Source organism: Microcaecilia unicolor, chromosome 1 (genome assembly GCF_901765095.1).
Source record: "Microcaecilia unicolor chromosome 1, aMicUni1.1, whole genome shotgun sequence".
Lineage (NCBI taxonomy): Eukaryota > Metazoa > Chordata > Amphibia > Gymnophiona > Siphonopidae > Microcaecilia > Microcaecilia unicolor.
The window spans coordinates 160490865-160507364 of record NC_044031.1 but is presented as its reverse complement, the minus strand read 5'-3'; the positions used below and the strand labels follow the sequence as shown (position 1 = coordinate 160507364).

At 40.3% G+C, this 16500-nt stretch overlaps 1 protein-coding gene across 1 annotated transcript in view; it reads right to left on the bottom strand.

Annotated features, from left to right (window-relative positions):
* DNAH11 (dynein axonemal heavy chain 11) overlaps positions 1–16500 on the bottom strand; it is a 708797-nt gene that overhangs the window by 382368 nt on the left and 309929 nt on the right. The window contains exons 40-43 of the mRNA XM_030201723.1: positions 11656–11804; positions 6871–7024; positions 5608–5739; positions 3132–3305 (exon numbers count right to left, since the gene is read on the bottom strand). Of these exons, the coding sequence (XP_030057583.1) occupies positions 3132–3305; positions 5608–5739; positions 6871–7024; positions 11656–11804 (609 nt within the window). The remainder of the gene's footprint in view (positions 1–3131; positions 3306–5607; positions 5740–6870; positions 7025–11655; positions 11805–16500) is intronic.

Genomic DNA, 16500 nt, shown 5'->3' with positions numbered 1-16500 from the left:
CATCTCTCCTGTCTCTCTCTCTCTCTCCCTGTTATCCAGCACCTCCAGGTCTACCTCTCCCTCATATCCAGCATCTCCTCTCTTGTCTTCCTCCCTTTGTCATCCAGCATCTTCTCTCGTTTCTCTCACTCACTTGCACCTCTATCATCCAGAATCTCCTCTCTGTCCTTCCCCCTTGCCCCACCATCCAGCATTGCTCCCTCTCTCTATCTCCCCTGCACAATTCAGCACTGCTGCCTGTCTCTCTCTCTTCCCATGCAGTATTGCCCCTATCTTTCTTTCTCTCTTCCCATGCAGTATTGCCTCCATCTCTCTTTCCCTCCCCACCATCCTGGATGTGCACTTTCTTCCCCGCCCTTCTCCCACAATCAACTATTGCCTGTCTATCTATCTCTCCTTGGTACGCAGCACTGTTCCAATCTCTTTCTAGTTTTCCCCATCCAGAATTGTCCCTCTCTAGCTATGACTCCCTTCCATGTAGTATTTTCTCTTTCTGTTGTCTCTGTCTTCATTCCATCAAGCTTTGCGTCTGTCTCTGTCTACCCCCTGCCATCCAGTATTGCCCCATCTCTGTCTCACCACAGCTAGCACTGCCTTTGTTTTACTCTCTCTCCCCCCTCCCATTCAGTCTTGCCCTATTTCTCTTCTCCCCTCTCTTCCTCAACCATAAGCTAGCATTTCCCACCTCTCTATCTCTCTTAACCCACCACCACAATGCAGTACCTTTTTGGCTCCCTTCCTTCACTCTGTGTTAATTAGCACGGACCCAGCAGAGGTGAAAACAGAAGGAAGAGAAACAAAAGATGCTGTAAGGAGTTGGCAGGATAGAGGGCAATGCAATATGGGAAGGCAGTTTTCCAGTGGGCAGGAAAGGTTGCAATTGGGGCTGGTGAGGCTTACCTTCCCCAAGCCTCTTATACAGGGCGCCTAGCAACTATGTAGACAGAGAAGCCTGGTGATTCTTTTAACATGTAGTTTGTGTAGCCAGATCTTGAATTTGGGAGGGGGGAGCACCCAACTCTGCTGTCTTACCCTGCCCTATTCTCTGTGTCATCCTACCCATAACCCTCAAATACCTGAACTGGATGGAATCTCTAAGTCCCTCAAGCAAAACCAGTCTTCTACCTGTGGGCTGGCAGTTGACAGTGCTTTCCACGGGCTGCCACTGCGCCGCCGCCCCCCCCCCCCCATATGTGGGTGGGGCAGTCCAAAGAAAAAGCCACAGATTACTAGTCTTTAGTCGAAGAAGCTTCAGATGGCAGGGTTTGAGGACCCTCGCTAGCCTTAACAGCAGATGCTGTCACTATTGGAGGGAAGGGGCTGGACCAAAACAGGGGGACCCAGACACCCTTTCCCATGGCTACACCACAGGTGCCATCTGAACCTCTAACTTTCTGGCCCATTTGAGTTCATTCAGTTATCATGGCACACAAAACAAATTTTGTATTAACCATATCTCCCAGTCCCACCCTCAGGCAGGAATGACTAGGGATTGTTCTTGTACCTCTCCCTACTAGAAAACACCAGGGATAGCAAAGTAAGTACTTGGGGTGGCCGGTATCAAAGTGGGGAGGATCATGGGTTGGAGGTAATTTCTGTTATGAATTGATCCCTTTAAATAGTTGCTCGTAAGCACCAAGCCACGCATTAGCTGTTTGATGCTCCAACAGAGAAAAAAAAAAACAATAGCGCAAAGCTAGCATTGTTTTTCCAGGTACAATATTGCATACAAATTTAAACTCATATATTGTATTATCAAATTGTCAAATTTTGCAATTTTATATATTACCGGAGGAAAAGACTTCACATGCTCGACTTTCACAAACTGAATTTTTCAAGATGGACGCCGGGCGAGCTTCCTCATTAGTTGGAAAAAACCTCCGGTATGGATCTTTAACTATATTCTATTTTGATTCTTGTTAGATTACGATTTTTTACTTGAATTTTTACTTAAACTTATACAAGGGCAGCTATCTCAAATATGGCTTTCACAGCTTGGTTCGCTCAACAGAGAGAGCCTCCGTTTCACAATTAGCTTCTTCAGGAGCCAAACCAATCAGAATAAATCAAAATAATGCCCTTTTTGTGAGATCAGTGCTTTCTTCCTTCAAAGTCATTTTAAAGGAAAAAAGCACTGATAGTTAAAGATCCAAACCGGAGGTTTATTCAAATAATGAGGAAGCTCTCCCGGCATCCATCTTGAAAAATTCAGGTTGTGAAAGCCGAGCATCTGAAGTCTTTTCCTCCAGTAATATATAAAATTGCAATATTTGACAATTTGATAATACAATATACGAGAGGAAGACATACTTACTTAATTATTGAATATTACAAATTTAAACACAAGTCATGTTATTCTATTTGCATAATAATGAGGTGATTTGTATGCATTTATATTTCATTATGTAGCACACATTGTAGTAAATCTATATATGTTAGGGTAAAATAATGCAGGATTTGCCATTTAATGCATGTTAAGAAGTAATTATAACAGCAAACTCCCACAATACTCAAAGAGAAACAGGAGAAGGTGGGTCAAGACTTTACATGCTTCTGATGGGTCAAGATTGTATGCATTTTGGAAAATTGTTGGAGAATAAAGAATTTTTAGAAGCTTTGGACTTCACTTTCTAGACTGATTTCCAAGTAGCAAATGATCACACATTATTCTTTAACATGTGAATATCTACCCCTTGAACCAGTTAAAAGACTTACTTCTTTGTTAAAACTTACTCCCCTAGTTACTCTGCTGATTGATTTACCCTTCACGATCCCCAGCCTGCTTAGTTTCCCATTGTTAGCTACTGCTCCCTCTGTCTATTCTTTGTCCTCTTTGCAATATTTTCTTACATTATAAATTTTCCTAATTTTCTGTAAGCCACATTGTGCCTGCATAAGTGGGAAAATGTGGGATACAAATGAACTATAAAGAAACCATAAATAAATAAATGAGGATTGCAATATCAGTTCTATAAGGTTTCATCTGAACAAAAGGGTTGTTATGGTGTCATAGGCAAAGGATTTCAGAAAGCAGCACAACTGGGAATGGTAGAGAATGGCTGCAGGGGTGATGAAAAGCAGAAGCAGAATATAAATCAGAGTGCAAGTGTTGTTACATTTGTTTACCGTACATTTAAAGAAGTATCTGAGTTCATTTCAAATTTAGGAACTTTATCAGTCCAGGGCAAGAATTTCCTGGTTTCATGATCGAGATAATAGTCAAATACAGTGCCTTGTGATGGGAACTTTACTGCCTTCATCTCCTTTATCCACCAACAACTAAATTCAGCTCGATAGTCCATAAGCTAAAGGGAAAAATAGAAAAAATGTAAACAAATGCATACTAGATACGGATCTTCTAAGAAATTACAGATTTAAAATGATACATTAGTTTATTGCACCTAATTTCTAGGGGGTTTAGGCCCAAAATTTTAATGTATAGCTTTTCCAACCCTTTAAGAGATTTTTTGTTTCTTCCCCCCCCCCCCCCCCCTCCCATTTTGCTTCATTTCAGGGACATTATTTTTAATAGCGCGCACTATTTAAGTAAGTGTTCATTATTGAGCAACAGGTCAGACTATTGACGACAAGGGAAAAAAGTCCAAACTTTTGGATTTTTTCTTGTTGTTTTGGATTTGAAATGACACAAGACATGAGGAATGTAGTTGACATTTGCCACGTCTTTTCAAACAAATGCACAACCCCACTATTTTCTTACGACCGTTTAACAAATGGATAACAATCATAGGAGCACCGAGTGCCAGTTCATACTCTGACCTATGCATTGCACAATGTATGCATTGGTGAGTGAAGTGGTCTCTGCTCTACCACTCAACAGTGCTGTTGAGTCAGCAGAAGATAGACAGAACTATACATCAAGGAGCACTCAGGTGGGATAAGCAGGGCCAGTGGAAGGACACTAACCTGCTTATTTTCTAAAGAGAAAGACGCCCATATTTTGACGCAAATCGGGAGATTGGGTGTCTTCAACTGCAATCTGTCGTGGAAACGGCCAAAGTTGACGGGGGCATGTCGGAGGCGTGGTGAAGGCGGGACTTGGGCATGCTTATCGGCCGAGGAGAGTTGGGCGTCCTCGGCCGATAATCAAAAAAAGAAAGGTGTTTTTAGCGCGAATTTGGGTCACTTTTTTTGGACCCTTTTTTTTCACGAACAAGTCCCAAAAAAGTGCCCTAAATGACCAGATGACCACTGGAGGGAATCGGGGATGACCACCCCTGACTTCCCCAGTGGTCTCTAAACCCCTCCCACCCAAAAAAAACAACTTTAAAAACTTTTTTTTCCAGCCTGTATGCCAGCCTCAAATGTCATACCCAGCTCCATCTCAGCAGTATGCAGGTCCCTGGAGCAGTTGTTAGTGGGTGCAGTGCACTTCAGGCAGGTGGACCCAGGCCCATCTTCCCCCCCACTTGTCACACTTGTGGTGGTAAATGGGAGCACTCCAAACCGCCCCCAAAACCCACTGTACCCACATCTAGGTGCCCCCCTTCAGCCATAAGTGTTATGGTAATGGTGTAGAGTTGTGGGCAGTGGGTTTTGGGGAGGCTCAGCACCCAAGGGAAGGGAGCTATGGACTTCAAAGGTAGTTAACTTTTGTTTTTAATTGTTATAAGTGCCATCTAGGGTGCCCGTTTGGTGTCGTGGCATGTGAGGGGGACCAGTGCACTACGAATCCTGGACCCTCCCACGACCCAATGCCTTGGATTTGTTCGTTTTTGAGCTGGGCGCCTTCGGTTTCCATTATCGCTGAAAAACGAAACCGCCCAGCTCAAATCCGCATAAATCCGATGCATTTGGCTGGCACAAACCGTATTAACGGAAAAAAGATGGACGCCCATTTTTTTTTTAAATACGGTTTGTCCCGCCCCTTCACATACCCGTTCTCAGAGATAGACGCCCATGGAGATGGGCGTTCGCGTTCGATTATGCCCCTCCACGAACCATAGACAAATCTTTAGCCTTGTGCCCCTCAATTACTGTTTCAGGATCCTACCACCCCTCCACCTCACACCTTACCAACAAGATTGTAGCAATAAAACTCAGCAATCATGATTACTCCAAATCTCACCCCTCCTAGATTAGTCCTATAAAAATACATAACTTGGAATCACACTTTTAAATATTAAGAACAGTTAAAAGCAAAGTTGATGGTTCTCTGAGTTGTCTGGCTGTCAGGAACTATTTCACTTTGATCGCAGCTGCTTTCTGCTACTCTCACATGATGGCGCACTAGGCAATTGCTTAGTTTGCCTAATGGTTATGCTGGCCCTGGGGGTAAAGAAGAAAAGCTTTGATCTGGGGCTACAGGGAGGGGAGCTGATATGACTGTATCTGGGATAATACCGAGGGTCCAATCACTGCTTCTACTCCTTTGGCTCAGCATGCTAACATTTAGCTACTGCTTCAGACAGAAGCTAAATTCTGAACATTAAGAGATCAAGCTAAATATAGTTCTTGATACAATAGGCTGAGTAAAGAACACGGTAACACCCACAAGGTCATGATTATTCTATTTACATGCTTATGATATGCAGGAGCAGTATTTTAAAGATAAAATGTTTCTTACTTAAACTGTTTCCCCAAACAAACCTGATCTTGAAAGAGTGCTCCACCAAAGGCCCATATGCACACAAAAACAAAATATAGCTCATAAATTTCTCTTGAGGAGTCAGGGGCTATGTTCTCTGGAATCAGCAGACAGTCAAGTAGACAGCAGAGAGTCTAAAAAAGGAAAGAATTATGAAGCAAACAAAAATAACTAAGGAAGATATGGGGTACAGACACCGCACAAATTCAAGTTTCTAACAGAAAGATTTATTAATGTCTGTCTGTATACATCTCTACAATTAGTTCCTCTTTATCACTCATGATGAGGTCCCTAGGCGTCACATGTTGAATGTATAAATGTCATGACAAGACTACAGCATTGTGATGGTTCACTACACTCGTCATGTATTTATGCATATATTCTCGATTCCTCCTTATTCACAGATGTGAACTCATGAAAACAAAGTAAAAATAACAGTTTCTTGCTGGATTTTAACTGTTAAAAAATGCAAAATTGTGTTCATTCTGGCCATTTCAAAAATTAAGGGCCCTATTTACTAAGGTGCGTTAGTGTTTTTAGCGTGCCTAAACTTAGCATGCGCGCTAACCATGTAGGCGCCTTTAGGAATATTGTAGGCACATACATGGTTAACGTGCATACACGGTTAACATGTTAAAAATGTTAACGCGCCTATAATGCTGCTTAGTAAACGGGACCCTGAATGTGAATTGGAAAGTATAAAAGTGGTTGGTTTAATGGATTGGCAGCAGGTCAGTTGAGAGTTAACTGCAAAGCAGCAACCAGTTTTATGTGATCTGGTGTTGGTTGAAAATAGAGTTTTGCAGTTTAAAAACAACTTGAAATCATTTTCCAGCTTGAAACCATTTTCCAAAACCACATGTTATAAACGTTAAAGGACTGTATTTTAATGTTAGCAGCTGCAATCTAGAAGACCAGAGCTCAGCTCTTCCTTTCTGCGAGTTTGAAAGGCTGCAGATTAGTCAGAGACAACTTGAGTGCTACTACTTAGATTCTGTAATTATTCAATAACTAATCAGAATATATGCTAACATTTTTAATCAGATTGCCTCAAGAATATTTAGAAGCAAGCTTTTAATCAATTGTAACTCACATTGCAAGTATACGTTTTGGTGAAAACATCACCATACACAGTACTTAGATACATTCAGATAATTTAATATAGTACAAAGACTTGTTTACTTCAGATAAAAAAAATTGAAACTCTGTGAAATCCATATATTCTGTAAAATGAACTGCTGTTTCTCCAATATAATTGTGCCTACCTGAACCATGCTGTTCTCAGGAATTGGAGTGATTGTTTTAATGCAGCTTGTTCTTAGATATTCTAAGCATGGAGGCACATACTTGTCAAAAAGAATAGTCAAATTGGCCTTTTCGGTTTGATGATGCCTTGTATCTATCCAACCAGCCACATAACTACAAAAATAAATAAAATATAAGGGGATCCTTCTCATGCTCCTCTTTTAATATAGTATATATTATTCAATGCAGACAAAGGGTGCTACACTGGTGAGACAGTAACCAACAGTAACCAAACACAAATAATTTTCACGAAAAATTGCAACGAGCCAAAAAGTGGAAAATGAGGGAAGGCTGGACAAACCACAGGTACAACAGATAACATTTATTGTGTAAAAACAAATGTCAAGACTCATAAAAAGTGCCTGCCTCAGGAGTCTACAAGCAAGAAGAGAAACACAAATAACTGTAAAAAATATATATAAAAAATTATGAATAAAGGTAATGATACAACGTACATGATTCACATATAAAAAAATATATATATGCAGTGCATTTTTCCTAGTAAAAAAGGTGCCGGTACGCAAATGCTAGGCCACCTTCAAAGGGTGGGATGATCACTGAGGGACCCACCCCACAATAGCCAGGCCCCCTGCAACCAGTCACAGAATCTATGACAAGGCAGAATTGGTGTGTAGAGCCTGAGCACTTTCATTAAAACTTGGGGTCTATGGGTCTATTTTAGCAGACAATGGAAAAGGTGCCAGTACTCAGTACCCCTCAAAAAAAGCCCTGTATATATGTTGTAGACATTAATAATACATATATGATCAAAGTATCATAAAACGTGGTGACATTAAATTTTGAAATTAAAATTGGAAATAATCAGTGGTTAGTGAACTGAAGATAATAAATATTACCTTACTGAAAGAAAAAATGAACGTGTGTTCTAAAACAGTAATCAAGAAGTTTTTTTTATATTTTACATTTGTGATAGTTATTTGTATTTCTGTTTTTACTTGTAGACTCCTGAGGCAGGTAATTTTTATGAATCTTGACATTTGTTTTTATGCAATAAATTGTATCTGTTATACCTGTGGTTGTCCAGCCTTCCCTCATTTCTTACATTTTGGTTCGTTACACTGGTGAGACAGGCCAGATGATTAAGTCAAGAATCAATTCACACAGACACAAGATCAGGTATCACAAAGCAGATCAAAGTGACATTTCTGTGGGGGAGAATTTTCAGGATCAAACCACAGCATCAATGACCTTATGATCAAGATAGTCAGAAGACACTTTTTAAAACAATCCAGGTGCATAAGAGATTTGAAGTTAAAATGATTGAATATACTGAATCTGGATAAGAAAGATCTAGGCTTTCTAATGTATTATAAATCATACAATTAAACTGCCTGTCACCTTCTTAACCCATTAGCCTCCAGCCTCAAACTTTCATCCTTCAGACTATCATTGGAATGCTTTCTATGAATCACTTATAGCTTCTAGTATTGCCACCTTCTGCTTATTCTGCTCTAACCTGATTAATAGAGTGTTTGCTCCCATAAACTATTGAAAGATGTATTTTAATTAGTCCAATTAAAAGGTATCACCATTGTTTCTTTTCTCTGCATTCACATGAACTAACATGGCAACCATAATATTGTATAAAATAATTGGAAAATTTTCTTATAGACCACTTCTTAATTTATCTTTGCACTGGGATACTTGTTTTACTGTTCTTCCACTGTGCATTTCAATGCACACTCTTCCCTCATACATGTTTATTATGCTTGTGTCATGTAGCACTACTGGAGGGATTGGAGAAGTCACCTCCTTAATCTGCCAGTGTTTATTTTATTTATTGCATTTGTATCCCACCTTATCCCACCTATTTGCAGGCTCAAAGTGGCTTACATAGTTTTGTTATACACAGTTAATCCTGGATGTCAGGTACAATTATTGTTGTGCAGAGATTAATTAGGGGAAGAAGTAGAGAGAAGAAGGAAGGAATTTAGTAGGAATATTAAACGATGGGTTTTCTTAGATGATGGGTTTTCAGAGGTGGATTAGTACAGTTCTGGGTTTTCACTGTAAGCTTTGTTGAAGAAATACATCTTGAGGGATTTGCGAAAGATAGTTGTTTCGTTGATTGTCTTCAGGTCTCTAAGTAGTGCATTCCATAACTTTGTGCTCATGTAGGAGAAGGTGGTATCATGCATCATCTTGTATTTTAGTCCTTTGCAGTTGGGGAAGTGCAGGTCAAGAAATTTGCGGGATGATTTTGAGGCATTTCTTGGAGGTAGGTCCCTCCTACAAATCATAGTGGTCAAGTATAGTGGGCTCTGTGACTAAACATTCATGTTCTCAAACACCAGCTCATACAGGTTTATATTAACATGTTGTGCCCATTGATATTTAAACAGTTTCTATTTCTGGAATGGATGCACTTACTGCATGTAACTGATGCATAAATGCCCATTCCTCAATGCATTTCAAAACAAGCTCTATGTCAGCAGATACTATTCTAAAATACTAGTGGAACCTGAGACATCCGGACCTGGACATCTCAATTCCGATTTGCACGTCCTTTCTAAAATGTCTCTCTTAGGGCCCCTTTTACAAAATGGAGGTAAGCCCAACGCAGGCTTACCGGTCGCTAAACAGCTGAGGAAGGTAAGAACTGGAAATTAAAAGGTAATTGTGGAGGGTGAAAAAATGCCTCTAACTGCTGGGGAAGGGTGTGCTTGGAGGAAGAAATGACGGTAACTGCAGTTGAGGTGTGGGGGGGAGGGAGTGGAGGAAAAATGCCTCTAACCATGGGGGAGGAAAGTTTGTGGAGGAAGAAGTGGCAGTAACTGCAGGGGGGAGGGGTGTGAGTGTACAGGAAGAAATTCCAGCAACTGCAGGGGAGGGGGTTGTATGGAGATTGAAATGCCAGTCATTGGAGGTGGGTGGGGGGGGGTGGTTTATATTCAAGTTAAGAAAACTTATCTTGGTTCATATTTGATTGGAGACTTAAAATATATAGATAGGTTTATATTCCAGTATATATGGTAGTTTTATGCATACATAATAGCTTAAACATTAAACAAATAGAGGGCGATTCTATAAATTACACTAAAATCAGGCATCAAGATGCAGTGTGCTGAGCATGAACTCAATAATGGCATCTAGACAGCATCCAGATTCTGATATAGAATACTTGATTTAGTAGGCATTCATGCTCCAACATTTAGGCATGATCAATTACACCATATCAATATCAGGCGTAAATGCACATGCCTAAATGCAATACTTAAGCATGTAACTCACAGTATTCTACAAGATACATGTGTAATTGTTGGACACGCCCATGCCTCACCCATGTGCCTCCCCCTGTGTACACACTAAGAAGCGTGTGCATTAATGTTATAGAATACCATTAAGCACCCAACTAGCATTACCCTTAATTGTTCTGTCTGTCTGCCTGTCTTATCTAGATTGTAAGCTCTTTGAGCAGAGACTGTCTTTTTTGTGTATGGTGTACAGCACTGCGTATGCCTTGTAGCGCTATAGAAATGATAAGTAGTAGTAGTAGTATTCAGAATGCAAATTGGTACCGAAGTTTAGGCGACCTGTTATAGAACGAGGGGGATCGTGCATAATATAGCGATGAGTTTCCTGCTCTCTCTGAACTCAGTCAAGTCTTTAGTGCAGAGGTTCTTAACCATTTGTGCCGAAGAGGTCAATAAAGTGTAAAGAAGGGTCTTGAAATCTGAGGTAATTTACTGAAACTTTCTAGACAGAGTGAACGCAGTTATTAGAACAATTATTTTAGAACTATTTTAGCAACATATTAGCAGTTGCACTTTTAGTGGCTAACAGTTAGCAAGATATGTAGTTAGTGGACACAAGATTTAGGATGGGGTGCGAGGGTTTCATTGATCAGATAAAGGGGTGCTGGATCCAAACAGGTTAAGAACCCCTGCCTTAGAGTGACAGTCCTCAAATGGAGGCCACAAATTATGATTTTTCAGAACTTAGCTAACATGGACCAGATGTCTGGTCACTGGGAGTCACCACTAAAAAGTTACAGACTCTCTCCTTTCCTATCCTAAGGAGCTATGAATGCTGCTTCAGCAGCACCCCCAATTCCCAGCTAGCCTGGAGAGGAGAAGACCTGACTTGGGAACTAAATCCAAGTTCTCCACAGTACAATTGAGTTATCTCAATTCTAGAATACAGCAAAAAAGGCACCAAGAGCCTTCAGAAACAGATCCTTTAATATTCAAAATCAATACTCCAGTATAGACCCGACATGGGCAGTGTTTCGGCGCACAGTGCCTGCATCAGGGGTCACGTATGATCTATTATTAAATGAGTGTAGTGACGAAACCTCTTCTTAGTGAGATAAAAAGAACTTGATATGCTCAATTGAAAAAGGTCACTCCACGTATCAGCTGTGGTTGTGGTATGGGAAGCTGAGTTCTGTACTGAGTCTTAGGAGAGAGTTGGAAAGAAGGGACTCCCTGTTCCTGATACGTGGAGTGACCCTTTTCAATTGAGCATATCGAAGACGCGGTTTGGTCACTACACTCATTTAATAATAGATTTACGTGACCCCTGATGCTGGCACTATGCACCGAAACACAGCCCATGTCGGGTCTATACTGAATATTGATTTTGAATATTAAAGGAACTGTGTCCCATTTATGAAGGCTCTTGGTGCTTTTTTGCTATATTCTGGACTTTGTTTTATACTTTGAATCCTCTCAGTACTGCTCTATCTCAATTCTAAACATCTTTGAACAAATTATGTTACTTACGGATTCCAACCTAAATCTTGGGGATTCATATAAAGAATGCCTGCTCTGGAAACAGTAGCAGGAGTAGCTGTTTTCAAATGGTGTATTTCAAACAGCAGACGCATTGATGAAGTAAGAGCAATACGTTCATTGCTGGCAAGAGTCAGGACCTAGATGACAACAATACAGAAACATAAAAGATAAACCAGTTCACCTGGATTTCAACTTCTTGAAAAATACATGCTATATGAATTCCCACACAGAGTTCTATTTATTTTGTTAGGTTTTATACTACAACAAAATATGGCATGGTTTATCTATGGACAAAGTCACACTGCGCAAAACACATTCATGAACTCAGTCTTGAAGTGGTTCTTAAACTTGTCCTGGGGTTGCCCCATCCAGTCAGGTTTTCAGGATGTTTTACAATGAATTGCACAAGATAATTTTGCATCCACCTCTTCCACTGAAGTGAACTTGATCTCATGCATGTTCATTGCAGATACCTGGAAAGCCTAACTAGCTGGTGCTCCCCCAGGCCAGGTTTGATAGCCTAGATGTTAGTCAGAATGCATTATAAAATACTATAATTTATATATGTTATTTGTGCACTCTGCCCATGTGAATGCCATTGGTAAAGTATAGGCCATCAAAACAACACAAGCATCATCACAATCTAATAAGCTTCTCAGTTGTACTGTTCTCAAGGCAAAAATAGAATTCTATACATTTTCAAGCTTCTAAGTTAGGGATGAATTTAATTAAAATAATCTCCAAACCAATACAACAGGGTAAAGATGTTGGGAATTTGATCCCTCCGGGACAGAGCTGAAGCATATGGACAGCATGGGGAAGCGCACTGAAATTATGATTAAGCTGAGCTACCACACCTCTAATAAAACCAGGGTCATAGAAAGAGGCAGGAGAGATGGGCCACTGCCTAAGAAACTACAGTGATGTCACTACTGCTGCCTACAATGGCAGTGAGGGATCACACCTCTTTATGTGCGGCTGTATCATTATATGGCACAGCAGATCAGATGGAGACTCCACCTCCCATTGGACCAGCCTGCACTGATTTTGGAGACATGATTGCTTCCCCCATCTAATACTGTAGGTTATGCCACTAAACCTGTCAATGGGTCTGATTATACTATTGTAAAAAATCTACATGATGCACTGAGCTGCCAAATATCAAACTTCCAAAATTAATTCAATGACATACTACTCTATTCTTAACATCTAATAAATATGTCGATGCAACTGGTGTTATATTCTAAAAGTAATAAAACAATCTTGAGTACTGTAACCATTACACAAATGTAATGAATTAAATTGGATCAACTGAGAAAATTGGATTAATGACCAGGAGGACAAGAACCTCCAAAGAAAGCACTGATGCTTTCAAAAATAGAGTTTATATTTGTATACTCTGCCCTCTCTCAGCCTACAAACTCCCAGGCACTATCCAGGTAGCACTGACACAACCTTTAAGATATTCCGCAAAACTATCCACACAGTCCCAACCAGCACAATTTGCCTGGATAGAAGTATCTTGAATACTGGCCCATTAGTTTTCTCTAAGAACAAGCAGGATAATACATCCCCGCAGATGGGATTCCCTAGTTACAAGCTGCCATCAATAGAAAAAGGAAAAGAAAAAAAAATAACACATACAGGTGATGTTGCCAATAGATGGACACCCAAAGTATCTTTGATGGCAACAGGCCTTTTCAATTTGGATTGCCCTATTGGACATTTGAGCATGCTCTCATAGGACACGGTGTCAGAGCTGTTGCTGGGAGCTGGGACTAGGGAGCACCAGTGGTATGTGCATTAAGCCTGCGCTATGGTTGAGGAATCAATTATGAGCAAAAATAAGCATAAGGTCTCTGAGTCGCTGCAGGGCTTGAAGCCCTGAAAACATCAAAATACTATAAAATACAGCATATAGGGAAAACTTTTTTTAGTGGTTCTGCATTTCAGGCATATGTTTTTACTAGATTTTAACCAAGTATTGATTATTTTGAACTGTTCTTTAAGTTTGTATTTTTGTACTAATTATGTATGCATGACCTCAGCATACATATAAGCTTGGCTGATACAGTAAGTTTGCTTTCACTACCATTGGAGCCGACTCTGTGGGTGCTGTGGGTGCTTGAGCACCCCAATATTGAGAAAATTCCTTGTATGTGTCCAGGGAGGGGTCGTTTCCATTGGGCTTAGCACCCCCAATAATTTTGAAAAGTTGGCTCCTATGTTCACTACAATCACATTTTTATGAGAGACTGATCTCAGAATCTGTAAGTGTATTGTGCACTTTTAATTAATTAATTTTCTTTTTTGGCCCAGTTAGGCTGTTTTTATCATCTGTGGTGTTTTTGTTCCTTTTTTAGAGCTTGCTATGTTTTAACAGTTACACCAGCCAGGCTATTTTTGGAATTTTATATCAGCTGGGTAAGCCTCTCTGGTTGTTTTTTTATGTTTCAACTTTTTTATTGATGACATTCAAAGCAGAGTAAATAACTTAAGTACTTCCACCATACAAATGTACAGATCTTCCAACCATACAAATGTACAGATCTCTCTGGTTGTTTTATTGTTTTACCTTTGTGCATTGTTTTACGTGCATTAGCTATGTATGCGCGGTAACCCTATAGGCGCCTGCACTGTTTATTTACTTATTGTATTTGTATCCCACATTTTCCCACCCATTGGTAGGTTCAATGTGGCTTACATATTACGAGAGAGAGTGTTACGGATTTCAGTTTAGTTGAAGTATAGCACTTAATACAAGTGATCAGTACTAGTGTACAGTGTGTTTACAGTTTGTATTTGCGAGATTAAGGTTTGCATCGTTGTTGTCCATTTCTGAGGTTATTTCAGATATGTTTCGATGTTTTTTTGAGATTTGGGAGATGCAGATGGAAGGAACTTCCTGAAAAGGTGTGTTTTTAGGTTTTAATGAGGTTTAGGTAGTTTTTTTGAGTGTGTTTTTAGGTTTTAATGAGGTTTAGGTAGTTTTTTTTTAGAGTTTCAGGTCTTTTGGCAGTGAGTTCCAGAGTTGGGTGCCTATAAAGGAGAAGCTGGAAGTGGGATATACATAAAAACTATATAGGAGAAGCCTATAGGCGTGGGATATACATAAAGGAATCCTGTGCAGAAGGAATGGATCCTCAGAAGCTTAGCTGAAATTGGGTGGCGGAGCAGGTGGGGGGAAGAGGGGTTGGTGGTTTGGAGGCGAGGATAGTGGAGGGCAGACTTATACGGTCTGTGCCAGAGCCGGTGATGGGAGGTGGGACTGGTGGTTGGGAGGCGGGGAATCCTGCTGGGCAGACTTATACGGTCTGTGCCCTGAAAAGACAGGTAGAAATCAAGGTAAGGTATACACATATGAATTTATCTTGTTGGGCAGACTGGATGGACCATGCAGGTCTTTTTCTGCCGTCATCTACTATGTTACTATGTATGACAATTTGTATTTCAGGCCCTTGCATCTGAGGTAGCAGAGGGTTAGGTATGATCTTGCTGATTCCATTGTGTTTCTTATTGGTAGGTCAATTAGTGCAGTCATGTAGTCCGGTGCAAGGCCGTGGATAATTCTGTGTATGATCGTGCATATCTTGAATGCTATGCGCACATTAACTGGTAGCCAGTGTAGACTTTTTAGGAGGGGTTTCACGCCTTCGAACTGTGTTTTTCCATAGATGAGTCTGGCTGCTGTGTTTTGTGCTGTCTGTAATTTATGATTCGGTCTTTGCAACTTTCGTAGATTCCATTGCAATAATCTGTGTGGGCTAGCACCATTGTTTGGATCATGTTGCAGAATATGTCCCTAGGGAAGTAAGGTTTTATGAGTTTGAATTTCTACATTGTGTAGAACATTTTCTTTGCTGTGATATTAGCTTAGATTTCGAGTGTCAGGTTGCGGTCTATTGTTATGCCTAGGATTTTCAGGTTGTCTGAGATTGGGAGAGATGAACTCCCAAGGCATTGATGGTAGTGGGGCATTCAGTGTTGTATTGGGAAGAGAGAATGAGACATTGAGTTTTTTCTCTACTGAGTTTTAATTTGAATGCCAATGCCCAAGATTCCATGATGGTCATGCTGTTTATTATTTCCTTGGTTATTTCTGAAGGATTCTGTTTGAAGGGTATGTAGACTGTGATGTCATCCACATATAGTTATGGGTTAAGGCCTTGTTTGGCAAGTGATCTAGCAAGTGGGGTCATCATTAGGTTGAATAATATAGGTGAGCGTGGTGAACCCTGTGGTACCCCGCATTCCGCTTTCCAAGGTGAGGATATATCTGAGTTTGATATAACTTGGTATGTACTTGAGGTTAGAAATCCCTTGATCCAGGTAAGTACAGTGTGTGGTGGTCAACCATGTCCAATGCACTCGACAGGTCAAATTGGAGTAGGAGGATGTTTTTGCCCATTGCTATTTCCTGCTTGAATTGTAAGATTTTTAAAAATGCTAACACACCTTAGTAAACAGGGCCCTAGGTTCCTCTTGTGTTTTTATAGTTTATTTATTTATTTATAATTATGCTCTTATAGGATTTTGTTTTCATTTACAGTGACCCACTGCCCCTGACACAGTCATTTAATACTGGTTAAACATGGCCATGTCGGGCATTTTATGTTAAATTTCTGGGAGCTTTTAATCTAGTAATAAAAACTGTGGTTTTTCTTACAAGGTCTGCCTTGTTGTTATATCTTCCATATTGGATTTGGCGGACCACCTGCCTTGCTGTTTTTTCACTCCTGGTTTAACACATCTACTGAATCCTCTGCTATAAATATCACCACACGCTACTGCAGAGTGGTTTTTTTTTAAAGGACTTTATATTTCAAAATGTAC